Here is a 15,118-nt window from a genome sequence, read left to right on the forward strand (position 1 = left end):
CTGAGTAGATTTGAGGTCATCACAGAGATAGGAATCCCTGAACTAAAGCAGAATAAGTTGTTTTTTTCTAAGGCTGGCAATACAAAGCACCACTCACTGGGTATCTTAAAGCATAGCAACTGATTTTGTCACAGTTATGGATGCTGGTGGTCCAGATTGTGATGATGGTCCCAGGGCTTCTCTTCAGCTTGCAGATGGCCATCTTCTCTACTCTGTGTCCTTTCGTATAAATCTCTGTAAACTTACCCAGCCCTGGTGTTTCTCTCCTCTCAAAAGGTCACCATTTATATTGGATTAGGGTCCCACCCTTATGATCTCATTTAGTTTTAATTAGTCCTTTAAATGCCCGAACTCCGAACAGCCACATTCTGAATGGAATGGGAATTCGGAATTTAACTTGAGATTGAAGGAGACCCCAGTTTATGACAGGATTAAGTGAAAAGCTGATTAGAGAAAATTCTAGAGGTGGGCCTGAAGGGACAAGTAATCCTAAAATGTGTGTGCAGTTCAAAAGCAAGGTCTGAGCTGCAGACAGTGAGTGGAGGGAGGTGTGGATGCAAACATCCACACAGACAGCCTGTCAGGAGACAAGAATGTTTTCCAACTAAGATGTAGATAATATTTATTACACTGGAATCTGTGGTACGTGCTCTATATCAGTTATCTTGTCTATTCTACTCAAATAAAAATTATTTTTGTAACTATTATGATTCTCAATTCACAGGTAAAGTAACTGAGCCTCCTAAATCACAGTCACATCCAGCCACCACCTGTTTGGTTGTTGTGGTGGTCTGTCAGAGCATCAAGTGCTCTTAACAATTTAGCCCTCTTCTCCAGTCCAACCAACAACAGTTTTAGTACAGCCTGCAAGCCAGGAATAGTTTTCTTATTAGTTATTTGTGGGGTTTTTTCTGTCTGAAGAACAACAAAAGAAGAAAATATGGTCTGCAAAGTGATGTGAAAACCAATTGTTGTGTTCTTAAATGATGTACTGTTGGCAATTATCTGTGTACTCATGTAGAAAGCAGAACAGGGACCCTGAAGACTACCAGGTATTAAATATTAACTTTTTCACCATTGATAAAAAAAAATGCTCAGCGCTGGTTAAGTGACTTGTCTGGTCCCCCAACTAGTGACCAAGCCAGCCCAGGTTCTAACTGAGAATCTTCACAATTCCCAAAGGGAGTTGCCTGCACTCTATTTTCTGACAGAATAATTTGGCATCTCAAGCAGGAATTCCTCCACCCCAGCACAGCCCAGTGCCATTTCCTTTGGATTTGCCTAGATTGTGCAAATGAGGCCCATACAAAGCAGAAGTTCACCCTGGGACTTTCCTGCTTTACTTCCCTGTCTAAACTCTACCCTATACTCACATGCCTCTGCATTTCCATAGGTGCTGTGTGGTAATCATAGGCCATTAGACAGCAAAGAAAAAGCCATCCTGTGCTTCAGTAAGAGGTGTGGTGAGCTGTGGAGGAGTAGGTGGGGGATTCCCATCAAACCATCTTTGAGCAGTGCAATCAGACTTCAAATGACCTCACACTCTGTCAGCAGTTACTCTCTACCTATCCCTTTCTTGTTTTCTCTTGGGATCTGGGACCTTCACTATGTAAAATAATGTTCTTTACCACTCAGTTCCTTGTGAGTTTGTATAACTTCACTTGCATGCTCCATCATATTGTGGAGCAATATTTTTCCTACTGAGACATTCCATCATGGAGAGAGGATCCTTAAGATTCTGGGAAGTTAAAACTTGAAACATTTTCCCCTAGGAACAACACGTGTCAGGGAAAACAGAAACTTACACAATAAATAGGGCCCTCTACAAGGTTAAGAAAGCAGTAAGCAAATGCTTAGGAGAAGAGAGGAGGCAAAGCTGCCTGGAGGAGGTTCTCAGACTAACCAGCCTACTTGTGAGAGATTCTCCAATCTGATGAGCTGCTGCAAGTTCTGCAGAGAGCTCCAGGTTTGCTACTTTCTTCACTGTCACGCAGGCTGAGGTGGGCTTTTTGGTGATGCGACAGCCTCTGAGTCAGCCTGGTTCCTGTAAGCAAACCCTCACGCACGTATACTTCTGTAAGTATCCCCAATGAGCTCACTGGTTTGTCAAATTGGACTTGGCGTGTTCATTGCTTTTCTTTGTCCTGGTATCCGGTCTGGGGTGAATAGACATCTTTTGATGCCCTTCCAGGAAAAGTCAACTTCCTTCCTTGGAAACTTTCTAAAAGGTGCCTGTTATGAATGACCACAAAGGTGAGTTGGCAGAAGTGTAGGCTATTATGCAGTTGATCTTGGCGATTGTGGCTAAGTGTAGAATGTTTGATCGTTTCTGACTGTCTGAATTATTCACATTTATCTTCCTTTCTCTGGGTCTCTGGTTTCTATTTCTCTCCTTCCATCTCTGCATTTCACTGCTTCCCATAGGTTCTCCTTACCACAGCCTCCTCCCCTTTCTTTATGCTGACAAGGTTCCTGAACACCCAGATTCCCTCATCTCTTGGACCTACATATATATCCCACCAACGATGAAGCAGAGAAAACTTTTCAGGCTCTTGAGGGGGTTTTTTAGTTTTGTTTTTTGTTGTTTTGGTAGGCGTTTTTTTGTTTGCTTGTTTTGGGGGGGGGTTGTTGTTGTTATTGTTGTTGTTGTTTGTTTTTTTGATTTTTTGAGACAGTGTTTCTCTGTGTAGCTTTGGAGTCTGTCCTGGAACTCGCTCTGTAGACCAGGCTGGCCTCAAACTCACAGAGATTCACCTGCCTCTGCCTCCCAAGTGCTGGGTTCAGCTCTTGAGTTTCTATAAGGATCCAGTCCAATCACCAAATGCTATTAAGAAAAAATATGATTTGGTATAATCTCAGGGTCAATGCAAGTCACAGGAAGTCCTGGTTTCCTGTTTCCTAATTCATCTATGCTCTATTACCCCTCCCCTGTCCCTTTGTATATTTTCCATTGAGACCATTAGAGACAGCCAGCTCTCTCCAGGAGATCAGACTTAGAGCTGTCTGGAAGAAGACCCACAGCTGTTGGAAAGTGCAGGTGAGAAAACTTTGCCTGGGGGTCTGCATAACTTGGTGAGGTTGCATTCAGCAGATTGACCTGAGTAATAGAGGGCTGAATATGCAGTTTGGTAGGAAGTGTGCTTTCCTAGCAAGCACAAAGCCTGGGTACTAATATTACATAAACCAGACACAGTGGCCCATTCCTGCAATCTCAACATTGGAGATGTAGAAGCAAGAGAAGCAGAAGTCTAAAGTTATCCTGGGCTACTTATAGTAAGTTCAATGTCAGCCTGAACTACATGAGAATCTGTTTTAAAAGATGAAAGGAAGAAAGAAAGAAAGAAAGAAAGAAAGAAAGAAAGAAAGAAAGAAAGAAAGAAAGAAAGGAAGGAAGGAAGGAAGGAAGGAAGGAAGAGAATAAGCTCAATTGTGGAGAAATATAACATAAAGAGGTGAATACAGCAATACATGTCATTCAGGATGTTTTGCTGCAAAAGAAAGTCAAAGGCTTTTTAGTTGAGAACTAAAGGGTGGTACAAAACTGGATAATAACTTGTATGCTCAGTGTTCTGAAGCATATTGATATGCTCATTCATTGGGAGGAATCAAGAAAAAGTGTTGAATGTGCACTAGTGAGGGATAGCACTCCTGGAAAAAGTAGGTTGTGAAGGATTTGAGGGATGAGAAGAGGGAAAGTCTTAAGCTGGGATACTTGTCTTCTGGTCATAGATGTGAGGCCAGAGAAAGTGCCTCAGGAGTGTGGAGGGCAGTGGCTGTGTGAAGCATGAAGAAAGTCATGGGCTGTGGTTGGGTGGGTGGAGAAAGGGCTCAAAGCTTTAAACAAAAGAAAAAAAAGAAGGAAGAAAATTGTTCTTATAAGTCATAAGAAATGCAAGGAAAAGGGCAAGGTTGAGGGCAGAGATGAGCCTGCAAGCAGACAGGCTCACATGCTTCATGGATTCTGTTGCAAAATTCACCTTTACCTCCTCTGGAACTGCTAGTTTTGGTTGTTTTCCCATTTAGTCAAGTTCAACTTTATCAGGGTCTGAAGAAGCTGGTGATGTGGTACAGTGATTGGCAGGTTTAAAGGCCTTTCCCAAAGGTGGCTAACAACATTCCTATTCAATCCAGACCACGTTCTTCTTCCTCCAACCACAGGTGGGGCCTTATCTCATTGTTCTCCTAGTCTTGCATGTTCTGACCTGTCACTGCAAAATCTTCCTTGTTTGTTTTGTAAACCTTTTAATCATTGCCTCAATGATTCTTGAGAACAAACAGCCCTCAGAATAGCTTGGTGGTTGGTAGTTGGGGGAATGCAGGGAAGGAGAAGACAGTTTCAAATTGTTTCTCTGTTGTATATTAGGTATGGGTTCAGGAGGGTCTGTGCAATCGTTACACAGAGGCACCTTAAGGATGAAATTAGCCTTTCCAGCTGCAGGGGACCAGCCTCTCAGGACTGACTCCTGCAGTTTAGCAAAGGGCTTTTCTATTGTTCTCCAGTTTACATCTTTAGCAAGTTAATTTCTGTATCTTAAAACCTCTTATCTAAGCTTCCCAAAGAGACAATGCCAAATGCAAATTCTCAGTTAAGGAATACCTGCGGTTTTCGAGGTTGTCCCTCAAGCAAGTGTGCATTGGCTATGCACTTCTAGAAAACTCTCAGACAAGATTCACATAGAAGGTACCAGAAAACAAAAGGTAGCAATCACAAAAGGCAGATTAAGACTAGGTGTTAACACTCCCAGAATCAAACCAGCTGCAACTCTGCAGGAATTCCCCCAACATTTCTGAAACTATAAAGCATTGAGATTCAATAAAATGTGAGCTACATGTCTGATTTTAGGCTGTCCTGTGGGAGCTTTAAAGAAATAAAGAGAATCACAGGGCTACGGTTATAGCTCAGCAGGAAGGGTGTGTGTCTAGCATACAAGCCCTGGATTCAAAACCCAGCATAATGTAAACTGAGTGTTGTGGATACGTGAAATTCCAGAATTTGGGAAGTGGAGGAAGGAGGACCAGAAGTTTAAGTCTATCCTTGGCAAGTTTGGGATTCATGAGACTTTATCTCAAAAGTCTTCTCCTGTCATCAGATTGGTGACTACCCTAATTGTCATCATGGAACCTTCATCCAGTAACTGATGGAAGCAGATGAAGAGATCCATGGCCAAGCCCTGGGATCCAGTGGAAGAGAGGGAGCAGGGATTATATGAGCAAGGGGGGTCAAGATCATAATGGAGAAACCCACAGAGACAACTGACCCGAGCTATTGGAAGCTCACAGACTCTGTACTGACAGCAGGAGAACCTGCATGGGACTGAACTAGGCCATCTGAATGTGGATGACAGTTGTGTGGCTTGGGCAGTTTGTAGGGCCCCTGGCAGTGGGACTAGGATTTATCCCAGGTGCATGAACTGGCTTTTTGAGCCAAATCTCTGTGGAGGGATCCCTTGCTCAGCCTTGATACAGGGGGAAGGGCCTTGGTCCTGCCTCAACTTGATAAGCCAGGCTTTGTTGACTCCCCATGGAAGAGGCCTTACCCTCTCTTAGGAGTGGATGGGGGTGGGGTGGGGGAGAGGTGTGGGGAGGGATAGGGAGAAAGGGAGGGAGGGGAACTATGATTGGCACGTAAAATTTAAAAAAAAAAAATAAAGGTAAAAACAAAACAGAGGAGGAGAATAGATGGAAAATCACAGCTATCTGGGCTCAACAGCACACATCGGCGTAATCCCACCACTTGGGAAGCAGAAGTAGGAGAACTGTTATAAATTCAAGGCCAGCCTGTTCTGCACAGAAAGTTCCACGTCAATCAGGGATACAAAAGAACTTATGTGGAACAGGAGGAAGGGAAGGAAGAGCGAAAATGGAGGAGAGAGGGGAAGGGAAGTGATAGGAAGGAATTAATTTTAATCCACTATTTGTTCAACAATTACATCAAGGACTGTAAACGTTTTTAATGAGGCATTACAAGCTGCTTCCCTCACAGACTTTCAAATGTGATGGTCACTGTTGCTCTTTCCCATCTCATATTGGAGTTGATACTGTGTGAGTCAGCCCCACTTCTAATGAAGGTAGTGTGGCAGAGCAGGGTCAGAAAAAGACCTTTGCTGAAATTTCAGACTAAGAAACTGAGTGACTATAAGAAGTTGATTTAATGTTTCAGGTATGGTTCCTCATTTTCACAAGTGTCAATGATAAAAAGAGTAAAACTTCTGCCTGAAGAGATGGCTCAGTCAGTTAGGCCAATGAGGACCTGTATTCAGATCACCAGCACCCACACAAAAGCCAGGTGCAGTAGTGTGGGTCCTCACCTTCAGCACTGGGAGGGGGAGAAGAGAGGGGCAGATATCTGGAGTTCATGGCCAACCAGTGTACCTCTAAGTTTACTGAGAGATTTGTCTCAAAACCACTAGGTAAAAAGTAATCAAGGAAGACATCCAACACTGACCTCTGAGTTCTGTTCACATGCGCGCGCGCGCGCGCGCGCACACACACACACACACACACGCACACACACCTGTCGTTATTCAGTACATGCTACTTGTCAATCACTTATTCACATTCAAGGTTATTAACTCATTTGCCTCTCTCCTCCATTTAAGGAAGTCTATAGTTAATATTAGGGAAAGCCATTTTTGACATAAGCAATACTTTGCATACTTAATCCAATGAAATCTCATACCCATCACATATTGGAACCTCATTTCTCTCTTGCCCTTCCCCACCCTCATGCATCTTGAGGAGATCTCACAACCAGAGAACATTTTTTCCTTCCACTAAGATAATCTCAAAGAAGAGGCTGGAGAGACAGCTCAGTGGAATACACACATATACACATGATTATATATAATTTAAACTTTGATTTTTAAAAGATAATTTCAATTGGTTATTCAATACTAAATCGTTTGCCTTGACATATAAACAAGTCACAACATATGGACTAAGCGGGTTGTATTTAGGACTGTGTGTGTGTGTGTGTGTGTGTGTGTGTGTGTGTGTGTGTGTGTGTTTGTAACAATAATTAATGAAAAAGAGACTATGCATTTGAAAGGGGCAGGGAGGGGGTGGGGGAGCATATGGGACAGATGGTTTGGAGGGAGGAAAGGGAAGGGAGGAATGATGAATTATACTATAATATCAAATGTAAAAGAAATAATGTAAAAGACAATTTCAGAGATATCACCTGAAGCCATTACTCACGTAAACGTCCTCCCTGAGCAGAAAAGAGGGGCCTGTACTGAGCCTATAGGAAAGAAGGAGGTAGGTGTGTAATGAAGTGCTTATGCAGAGTGATAGGTTCATGACTGACTCTGGGCCGCTGAAGCTGTCTTCTACCAATTCCCTAATGTCCACACACCATATTTTTTTGTTGTTGTTGTGGTAAAATACACTTAATAAAAAGTCTACCTGATACTTTTTTCTTGTTGGTGTTGTTGCTTGCAGGAAAAGGCCACCAACCTTAGTTTTTGAGACAAGGTCTCTCACTGGACCTGGGGGTCACACACTTAGTTTGACTGGTTGCCCTAAGGAGCCTCCTCTTTCTGCTTCTCCAGCACTGAGATTTTTATATAGGCACATGCCACCTTACCAGCTCTGTATGTAGGCTGGGCATCCAAACTTAAGTCCTTGTGTTTCTGTGGCAAGTACTTTACTGACTGAGCAAATTCCTCAGTCCCTTGTTTGTTTCCCAAGATAAGGTCTTACCATGCCTTTCAGCCTGGTCTTAAACTTACTATGGAGCCCATGCCAACCACAGAGTCAAGATCTTTCTGCTCCTGTCTCCCAAGGGCTGAGGTGACAAGGTTACGCCCCTACCACACCCAGCTTACATTTTACCACTCGAAAATTAAATGTCATTAAGTGCATTTAAAATGTTTTGCAACCATACCCCTATCTAATTCTAGAATTATTGCATCACTCAAAAGAAAACAAATTCCATACCCTTTGAGCTTCTTCTCTCTTCTTCCCTCTTCCTTCTTCTCTCTTCCTCCATCAGGCCTCTATATCCACAAACACGCTGTTTCCTGTAAACTTACCTACTTTGGATATTTGTTATATTGGATAATGCATCATATGACATTTTGGGTCTGGATTCTTTTGTGCTATAGCTTTAAAGTGTACCTGTCATACCATGTACTAGTTCTTCACTATTTTGTTTTGATTTTTGAGAGAGTCTCATTGTATATCCTCTGGAATACAGGCCTCATACTTAGCCACCCTCTTGTCATAGTACCCCTCTTCCTACTGAGAAATTGCCTCTCATTTTTGAGAGAGTCTCATTGTATATCCTCTGGAATACAGGCCTCATACTTAGCCACCCTCTTGTCATAGTACCCCTCTTCCTACTGAGAAATTGCCTCATCAGATTGGCCTGGAGACCAGTCTGTATGGCATTTTCTTGATTAACAATTGATGTAGGAGGGCTGGAGAGATGGCTCAGAGGTTAAGAGCACTGGCTGCTCTTCCAGAGGTCCTGAGTTCAATTTCCAGCATCCACATGGTGGCTTACAACCATCTATAATGAGGTCTGATGTCCTCTTCTGGCATACAGGCATACATGCAAGCAGAACACTTACACATAATAAATAAACAAACCTTAAAAAATTGATGTAGGAGGGCTCAGCTTACTGTGTGTGATGCCACCCTTGGGCAGGTGGTCCTGTGTTGTAAAAGAAAGCATGCTGAGCAGCCAACAAGATCTAGCCAAAGCTCAGCACTCTTCCATGGCTTCTGCTTCAGCTCCTGCCTCCAGGTTCCTACCTCGACTTCCCTTCATTATGGAGTATAAAATATTAACTTCAGTAAACCCTTGTCTTCCCAAATTGCTGTTGGAAAATGAACTAGGATAGGTCGTCTTTATATTCTAGCTATAGTGAGAAATGCTGCTATAAAATTTGCGCACAGCTTTTGTTTGAACACAAGTTTTTAACCATAACTTTTATTTAATTTTCAACAGCTGCATATACAATCATCCTCACACTCTTGCCTCCATAACATCACCCAGCACACACCCCTCTGCCACCATGTCCTTTCCTTCTCTTTTTAACAATCCAGTGAGGTCTGCCTGCTGGAGTATTGACCCATCCTATTCACTTGTTCTTGTACTGAAATGTTGAACACAAGTTTTATTTACATACTGTTTGCCCAGTTTAGGGTTTTGTATTTTTCCTCTTGTCAGTTAAGGATCTACATCAGCTAAGGAGTTGCTTTGTGGGCAGAGTGCATATTAGCAATTGTGGAAACAGAGGCACAACCTTCCCCTACCTGATAAGAGGTTGACAACATGGGTGAGCATGTCAGGCAATGGGGAGCTTGCTCTGGCTTGGGTGTGAGAGACTAGGGGGAAGGAATAGATTAAGCACAGCAATAAAAGCAAGGAAAACCGTCTTTTTTTTTGGTATTTTCAAAAACAGGTCCTGAAGAGACCACTCAATGGTTAAGGTGCTTACGTGCAAGTGTGAAGGTCTGAGTTTGTGTCCCCAGAAACCCATGTAAATGTCAGTTGGGCACAGTGGTTCACCCATAATTCCAGTCTCAGAAGGTGGAAAGAGCCAATACCCAGAGTAATCTGACCAACAAGGTTAATTATTGATGTGAGTGCTGGATTTGACTGAGATACCCTGTCTGGATGAATAAGATGGAAGAGTGGTAGAGAATGATGCCTGACATCAACCTCAGGGCTTCACATATTGCACCTATGTGCAGAAGCATTCACACACAGGCATGAACTCATATATGCAAAGAAAACATGCACTCATGAAAAAATGGGAAAATGAAGCCAGGCATGATGGTGTACACCCTTAAACCCAGCACTCAAGAGAAAGGGGTATGAAGATTTCTGTGATATTACAGCCACTTTTGTCTATAGAGAAAATTCTAGGTTAGAAAAAGGATGTGTAATGAGACCATGTCTCAAGGAGAAAAGAACATTTAAAATAAATAAATAAAATTCCTGTCTCTTGATGTTCTAGGAGTGAACAAGATGGACACCAACATCTCTTTCCTCGTGAACATGTCTACAGGGAATTTCATGAATGTGTCTGCAAGGACCCAGTCAGCATCTGCTGGCTACATTGCTTTGAATGTCTTCTCATATTTGATGCTTGCAGTCACCTTTGTCCTTGGAGTGCTGGGCAATGGGCTTGTGATCTGGGTGGCTGGCTTCCGCATGGTACGCACAGTCACCACCATCTCTTACTTGAACCTGGCCATTGCTGACTTCTGCTTCACCTCCACTTTGCCATTTTTCATCGCCTCCAGGGCCATGGGAGGACAATGGCCATTTGGTTGGTTCATGTGCAAGTTCATATTTACCATAGTAGACATAAATCTGTTTGGAAGTGTCTTCCTGATCGCCCTCATAGCACTAGACCGATGTATTTGTGTCCTGCATCCAGTCTGGGCTCAGAACCACAGAACTGTGAGTCTGGCCAAGAAAGTAATCATTGGACCCTGGATGTGCGCTTTCCTACTTACCTTGCCAGTTATCATTCGTGTGACTACAATCCCTGATAAACTTGGGCCAGGGAAAACAGGCTGCACTTTTGACTTCTCCCCCTGGACCACAGATCCTGTGGAGAAGCAGAAGGTGGACATCACTATGTTCACCATCAGAGGAATCATCAGGTTCATCATTGGGTTCAGCACACCCATGTCCATTGTTGCCATTTGCTATGGGCTCATAGCCACTAAAATCCACAGGCAAGGCCTGATCAAATCCAGCCGTCCCCTGCGGGTCCTCTCTTTTGTCGTGGCTGCCTTCTTCCTCTGCTGGTGCCCATTTCAGGTAGTGGCCCTCATATCCACTATCAGAATCCGTGAACGCTTGAGTGGTATGGCTCCAAACCTCCAAATTGCAGTGAATGTCACAAGTTCCTTGGCCTTCTTCAATAGCTGCCTCAATCCAATGCTCTATGTCTTCATGGGCCAGGACTTCAGAGAAAGACTAATCCACTCCCTGCCTACCAGTCTAGAGAGGGCCCTGACCGAGGACTCAGCCCAGACCAGTGACACAGGCACCAATTTGGGCAACAACTCCTCTTTACCTTCTGAAGACAATGTACAGGCAATGTGAAGAGAGGGCCCCAACTTCAAGCTTCATCTCCTTTGAGTTCCACTGTGCTATAGACGTTTCCTGTTGACCTTTGAGCTACGTACTCAATTGAAAAACTTGAGATGACTTTTTGGACTTTTGTACCTGAATCTGAGCTGGTCAATAAAGAGAAAAGACAAAAAGACCATACATTTTCTTGTTAGTCTGAGATAGTTACAAATGACAGCTAGTGCTGTTAGTAATACTGTCCACTTCTAATCTCCTCACAGACTGAAAACTCACAATTGTCATAAGTGTCTTTCTGTGAGTAATATGTGTATGTTTCCTTTAGTAAATGAGGGAGGAAGGGGAAAGACTCCTATCCTTTGAGTTATGCAATTTCCTGATCCCTTGTGTTGAAATATTTGTCATATAGTTTGCCTTTATAAGACAGTGTTTTCACTTACGGCTCTCAGTGTAGCTACAGCCAAATTAGTCCGGTTTGTATAGTATCTGGTATTTGAGTTTGTTGCTAAAGTTTTCTCTCTGGATCCCACCAAACCCTGGCAGTCCGACAGCCCACTTATAAAATAAACACACAGACACTTATATTATTTAAACTGTTGGCCTAATGGCTCAGGCTTCTAGCTATCTAGTTCTTACATCTTAAATTAATCCATTTCTATAAATCTATACCTTGCCACGTGGCTCATGGCTGACCGGCGTCTTCACATGCTGCTTGTCCTGGCGGTGGCTGGCAGTGTCTTCCTTCCGCCTTCCTGTTCTCTCAATTCTCCTCTCTGTTAGTCCCGCTTATACTTCCTGCCTGGCCACTGGCCAATCAGTGATTTATTTATTGACCAATCAGCAACACATTTGACATACAGACCATCCCACAGCATGAGTTACCTGCTCCAAAGTGAATGAACACAGAATGGTACTCCAGGTTTTACTCCCAGCAGCAGTCAATAAATGCCACCCACCATCCACCACTCCCCTCCCATCCCCCACCCCCCCACCCCCCCACACACCTGCGCACATGCCCGGATTTGTAGTCATTTGGGTTCTTTTAATCTTGACCACTTTGATTATAGTAAAATGAAATCTCAAAATGGTTTTAATATGCAGTTTCCTACTGGCTAAGGATTTTTAACATTTATTTAAATGTTTTGCAACCATTAGTAATTCATCCTTTGAAAAATCTGTGTCTTCTCTATTGCCTGTTTTTTAATTGGGTTGTTTGTTTTCTTGATGTTTAGCATTATTATCATTATTATTATTATTATTATTATTATTTAGTTATTTGTATATTTTAGATACTAACCCTCTGTCAGATATCCAGCTGGTAAAGATTTTTTTCTATTCTGTAGATTGCTTCTGGACTTGAGTGATGGTATTCTTTGCTGTATGAAAGTTTTTTTAGTGTCAATGAGTCCCATTTTTTAATTGTTTATCTTAACACCTGTTCTTTAAGGTCCTATTTAAAAAGTCTTTCCCTATGCCAATGAGTTCAAGCGTATTTCTTGCTTTTTCCTATATCAGATTCAGGGCACTATGTCTGATATTGCAGTCCTTGATCCATTTGGAGCTGAATTTTGAACAGAGTAACTGTCAAGGTTAGACAGCACCATTTGACGAAGATGCTATCTACTGCAACTATTATTGTGGGAGTGTGGACTTATATCTAGATCCTCAATTCTATTTCAGTGATCAATGAGTTTGCTTTTAGGCCAGGGACATGCTGTTTTATCAGATCTGTAGAGATCTATAGCATAGTTATATAGTGCTAGGAGTTGCTATGCATGCTACCAGAGAAGGAATCACCAGTCTTAACCATTTGTGAACACATTGAGAGCTACAATAACAACCATCCTGGCAAGACATATCCATTGAGACAATATTGGCATAAGCATCATGAGATTAACCAACCACTTTCTTGTTGGATTTAAGGCCCACTCCAAAAATCAAAACCCATACCTGCCACCATTATCAGAGCCAAGAGCCTATGACTAGAGAGGTTATAGGCCCTAGTGGAGAACCTTCTACTGCTATTCTGCTAACTGGACATAGTGCTAACCAATTAGTAATGACTGTCATTCTATACATAGATTAGTACATCTCTCACCTCTCATTAGAGAAGGTTCAGTTTCCTGGAGATAATAATGAACACAGAGGTCCACAGTTGGTTAAGGTGTAGAAAACAAGAGACTAATGAATGCTCAACCCTAAATGGAAAATGTACATCACACACAATCCCTCCCAGAGATCATTATGAAACAGCACAGAAAGATTGTAAGAGCCAGAGGTAGCAGCTGGCTACAAGGAAATGTGTTTTCTGGGCACAACAGCGCAGTTGCACATACAAATCCACAGGGGTTATGACAGTGTGAACAATGCCTGTGCAAGCTCAAGCCAAACCAAACCCTGGTATGGAAAGGAGGTGAGCATGAAATATCATGCCTAGCTGAGGAGTTATTAACAATTGGAAACATGTTAAAAAAGAGTGCCTTTTTTTTTAAGGGTATCGTCTCTGGGAAATCAACCCTGCTCCACTGGAAGTCCACCCGTCACAGAGTATGTGGGTGGCACAAACTTTATTAGATGGGTTTTTTAAAAGAAATAAAGAGTGCTGGAGAGATGGCTCAGTGGTTAAGAGCACTGGCTGCTCTTCCAGAGGACTCGGGTTCACTTTCCACACCCACATGCCAGCTCACAACTGTCTGTAACTCCAGTTTCTGGGGATCTGACACCTCCACACCAATGCACATAAAATAAAGTTAAATAAATTTAAAAAAAAAAGAAAGAAGAGGATACAAACCTAAGTAGGGAAGGGAAGGGGGAGTAGATCTGGGAGGGGTTGTGTGAGGAGATTAATAAGATCAAAATATATTGTATGAAATCCAAAGAACTCATAAAGAAATGGGAAAAATAAAATTTTTAAAGAAAAAACATCTGAGGAAATCCTTAATTTGCAACCAAGTCAGACAGATGTGTAAGTAACTCTGTGAAAACACCCCCCCCCTTTTTTTGAGATAGGATCTCATGCATTCCAAGTAAAGGATGACTTCTCTTTCTCTCTCTCTCTCTCTCTCTCTCTCTCTCTCTCTCTCTCTCTCTGTGTGTGTGTGTGTGTGTGTGTAAATGTCTGTGTTTGTGTCTGAGTCTGTATGTGCATCTTGATACCAGAGGTCAATGTCAGGTGCTTTCCTCTATTGTCTCTGCCTTATTTTGAGAATGAGTTTCTCAGTGAATCCAAAGATTACCAACTCAATAGACTTCCTAGACTTTCCAATTTACCAGATGGTCAGTGCACTCGAATTCTGCTTGTCTTAGCCATCCCTAGCTCTGACATCATGGATGTGCTCTGTTGTCTTATCTTTTAATTGGGTTCTGGAGATCTGAAGTCAGGACCTCATGCTTCCATAGCAAGCACTTTACACAACGAGCCTTATCGCCCAGCCCATGAATAGGTCATCCTGTTTGTATGCTAGGATTATAAACATGTCACCACACTTGGTTTGTATGGTACTGGGGATGGAATCCAGAGCTTTCTGCCTACTGGGAAGCAGGCTACTAAAGGAACTATATCCCTAGCCAGAGGCTACCGAGCTGTTAATCCAGAGTAATTAGCATCTCTGGGCTGTACTAACCTAGAGTACAGTATCAGAATTGAATCAAACAGTAGGACTCTGAAAAGGTATCCACAAAAAAACAAAACAACAACAACAAAAAAAAAACTGGAGAATTATTTAGGACATACATCTGTTTTCACAAGAACTATAAATAAATAGGTTTTTCCTTCAGTTCCCAACCCAAAGGATAACAAAACAACCACCACGGTGAAGAATAAGTTGAGAAGGGAGCTAGCGTTAGGGTGAAATTGGGAGTGTGGGGAGTTTAGGCCTGAGGGAAATGGGCAGTACCTGAGTTCCAAGTGGTTCTGTCTCAACTGCTAGTTGTACTGACGCAGTAAAACCACATCCTTTCCCATCTGAAAATCAGAAGGAAATCTATTTCCTGTTACTCAAGTAGCCCCAAGCCTACTTCCCCCTTCTTTTCCTCGGTTCTGCTCAGAAATCCCTGAAGATT

General features: G+C 42.6%; 1 protein-coding gene across 1 annotated transcript; it reads left to right on the forward strand.

Moving 5' to 3' along the window:
• The first annotated feature begins 9,979 nt into the window (after positions 1–9,979).
• Fpr1 (formyl peptide receptor 1) lies at positions 9,980–11,394 on the forward strand. The gene has a single exon (XM_059253709.1). It carries the CDS (start codon positions 9,980–9,982, stop codon positions 11,069–11,071), a length of 1,092 nt encoding a protein of 363 aa, XP_059109692.1. The 3' UTR covers positions 11,072–11,394.
• Positions 11,395–15,118: the final 3,724 nt, after the last annotated feature.

The sequence above is a fragment of the Peromyscus eremicus genome, chromosome 1 (assembly GCF_949786415.1).
Source record: "Peromyscus eremicus chromosome 1, PerEre_H2_v1, whole genome shotgun sequence".
NCBI classification, from domain to species: Eukaryota; Metazoa; Chordata; class Mammalia; order Rodentia; family Cricetidae; genus Peromyscus; species Peromyscus eremicus.

Excerpts from the sequence above, each read along its gene's own strand:
- Fpr1 (XM_059253709.1), top strand. The coding sequence starts at position 9,980 with ATGGACACCAACATCTCTTTCCTCGTGAACATGTCTACAGGGAATTTC.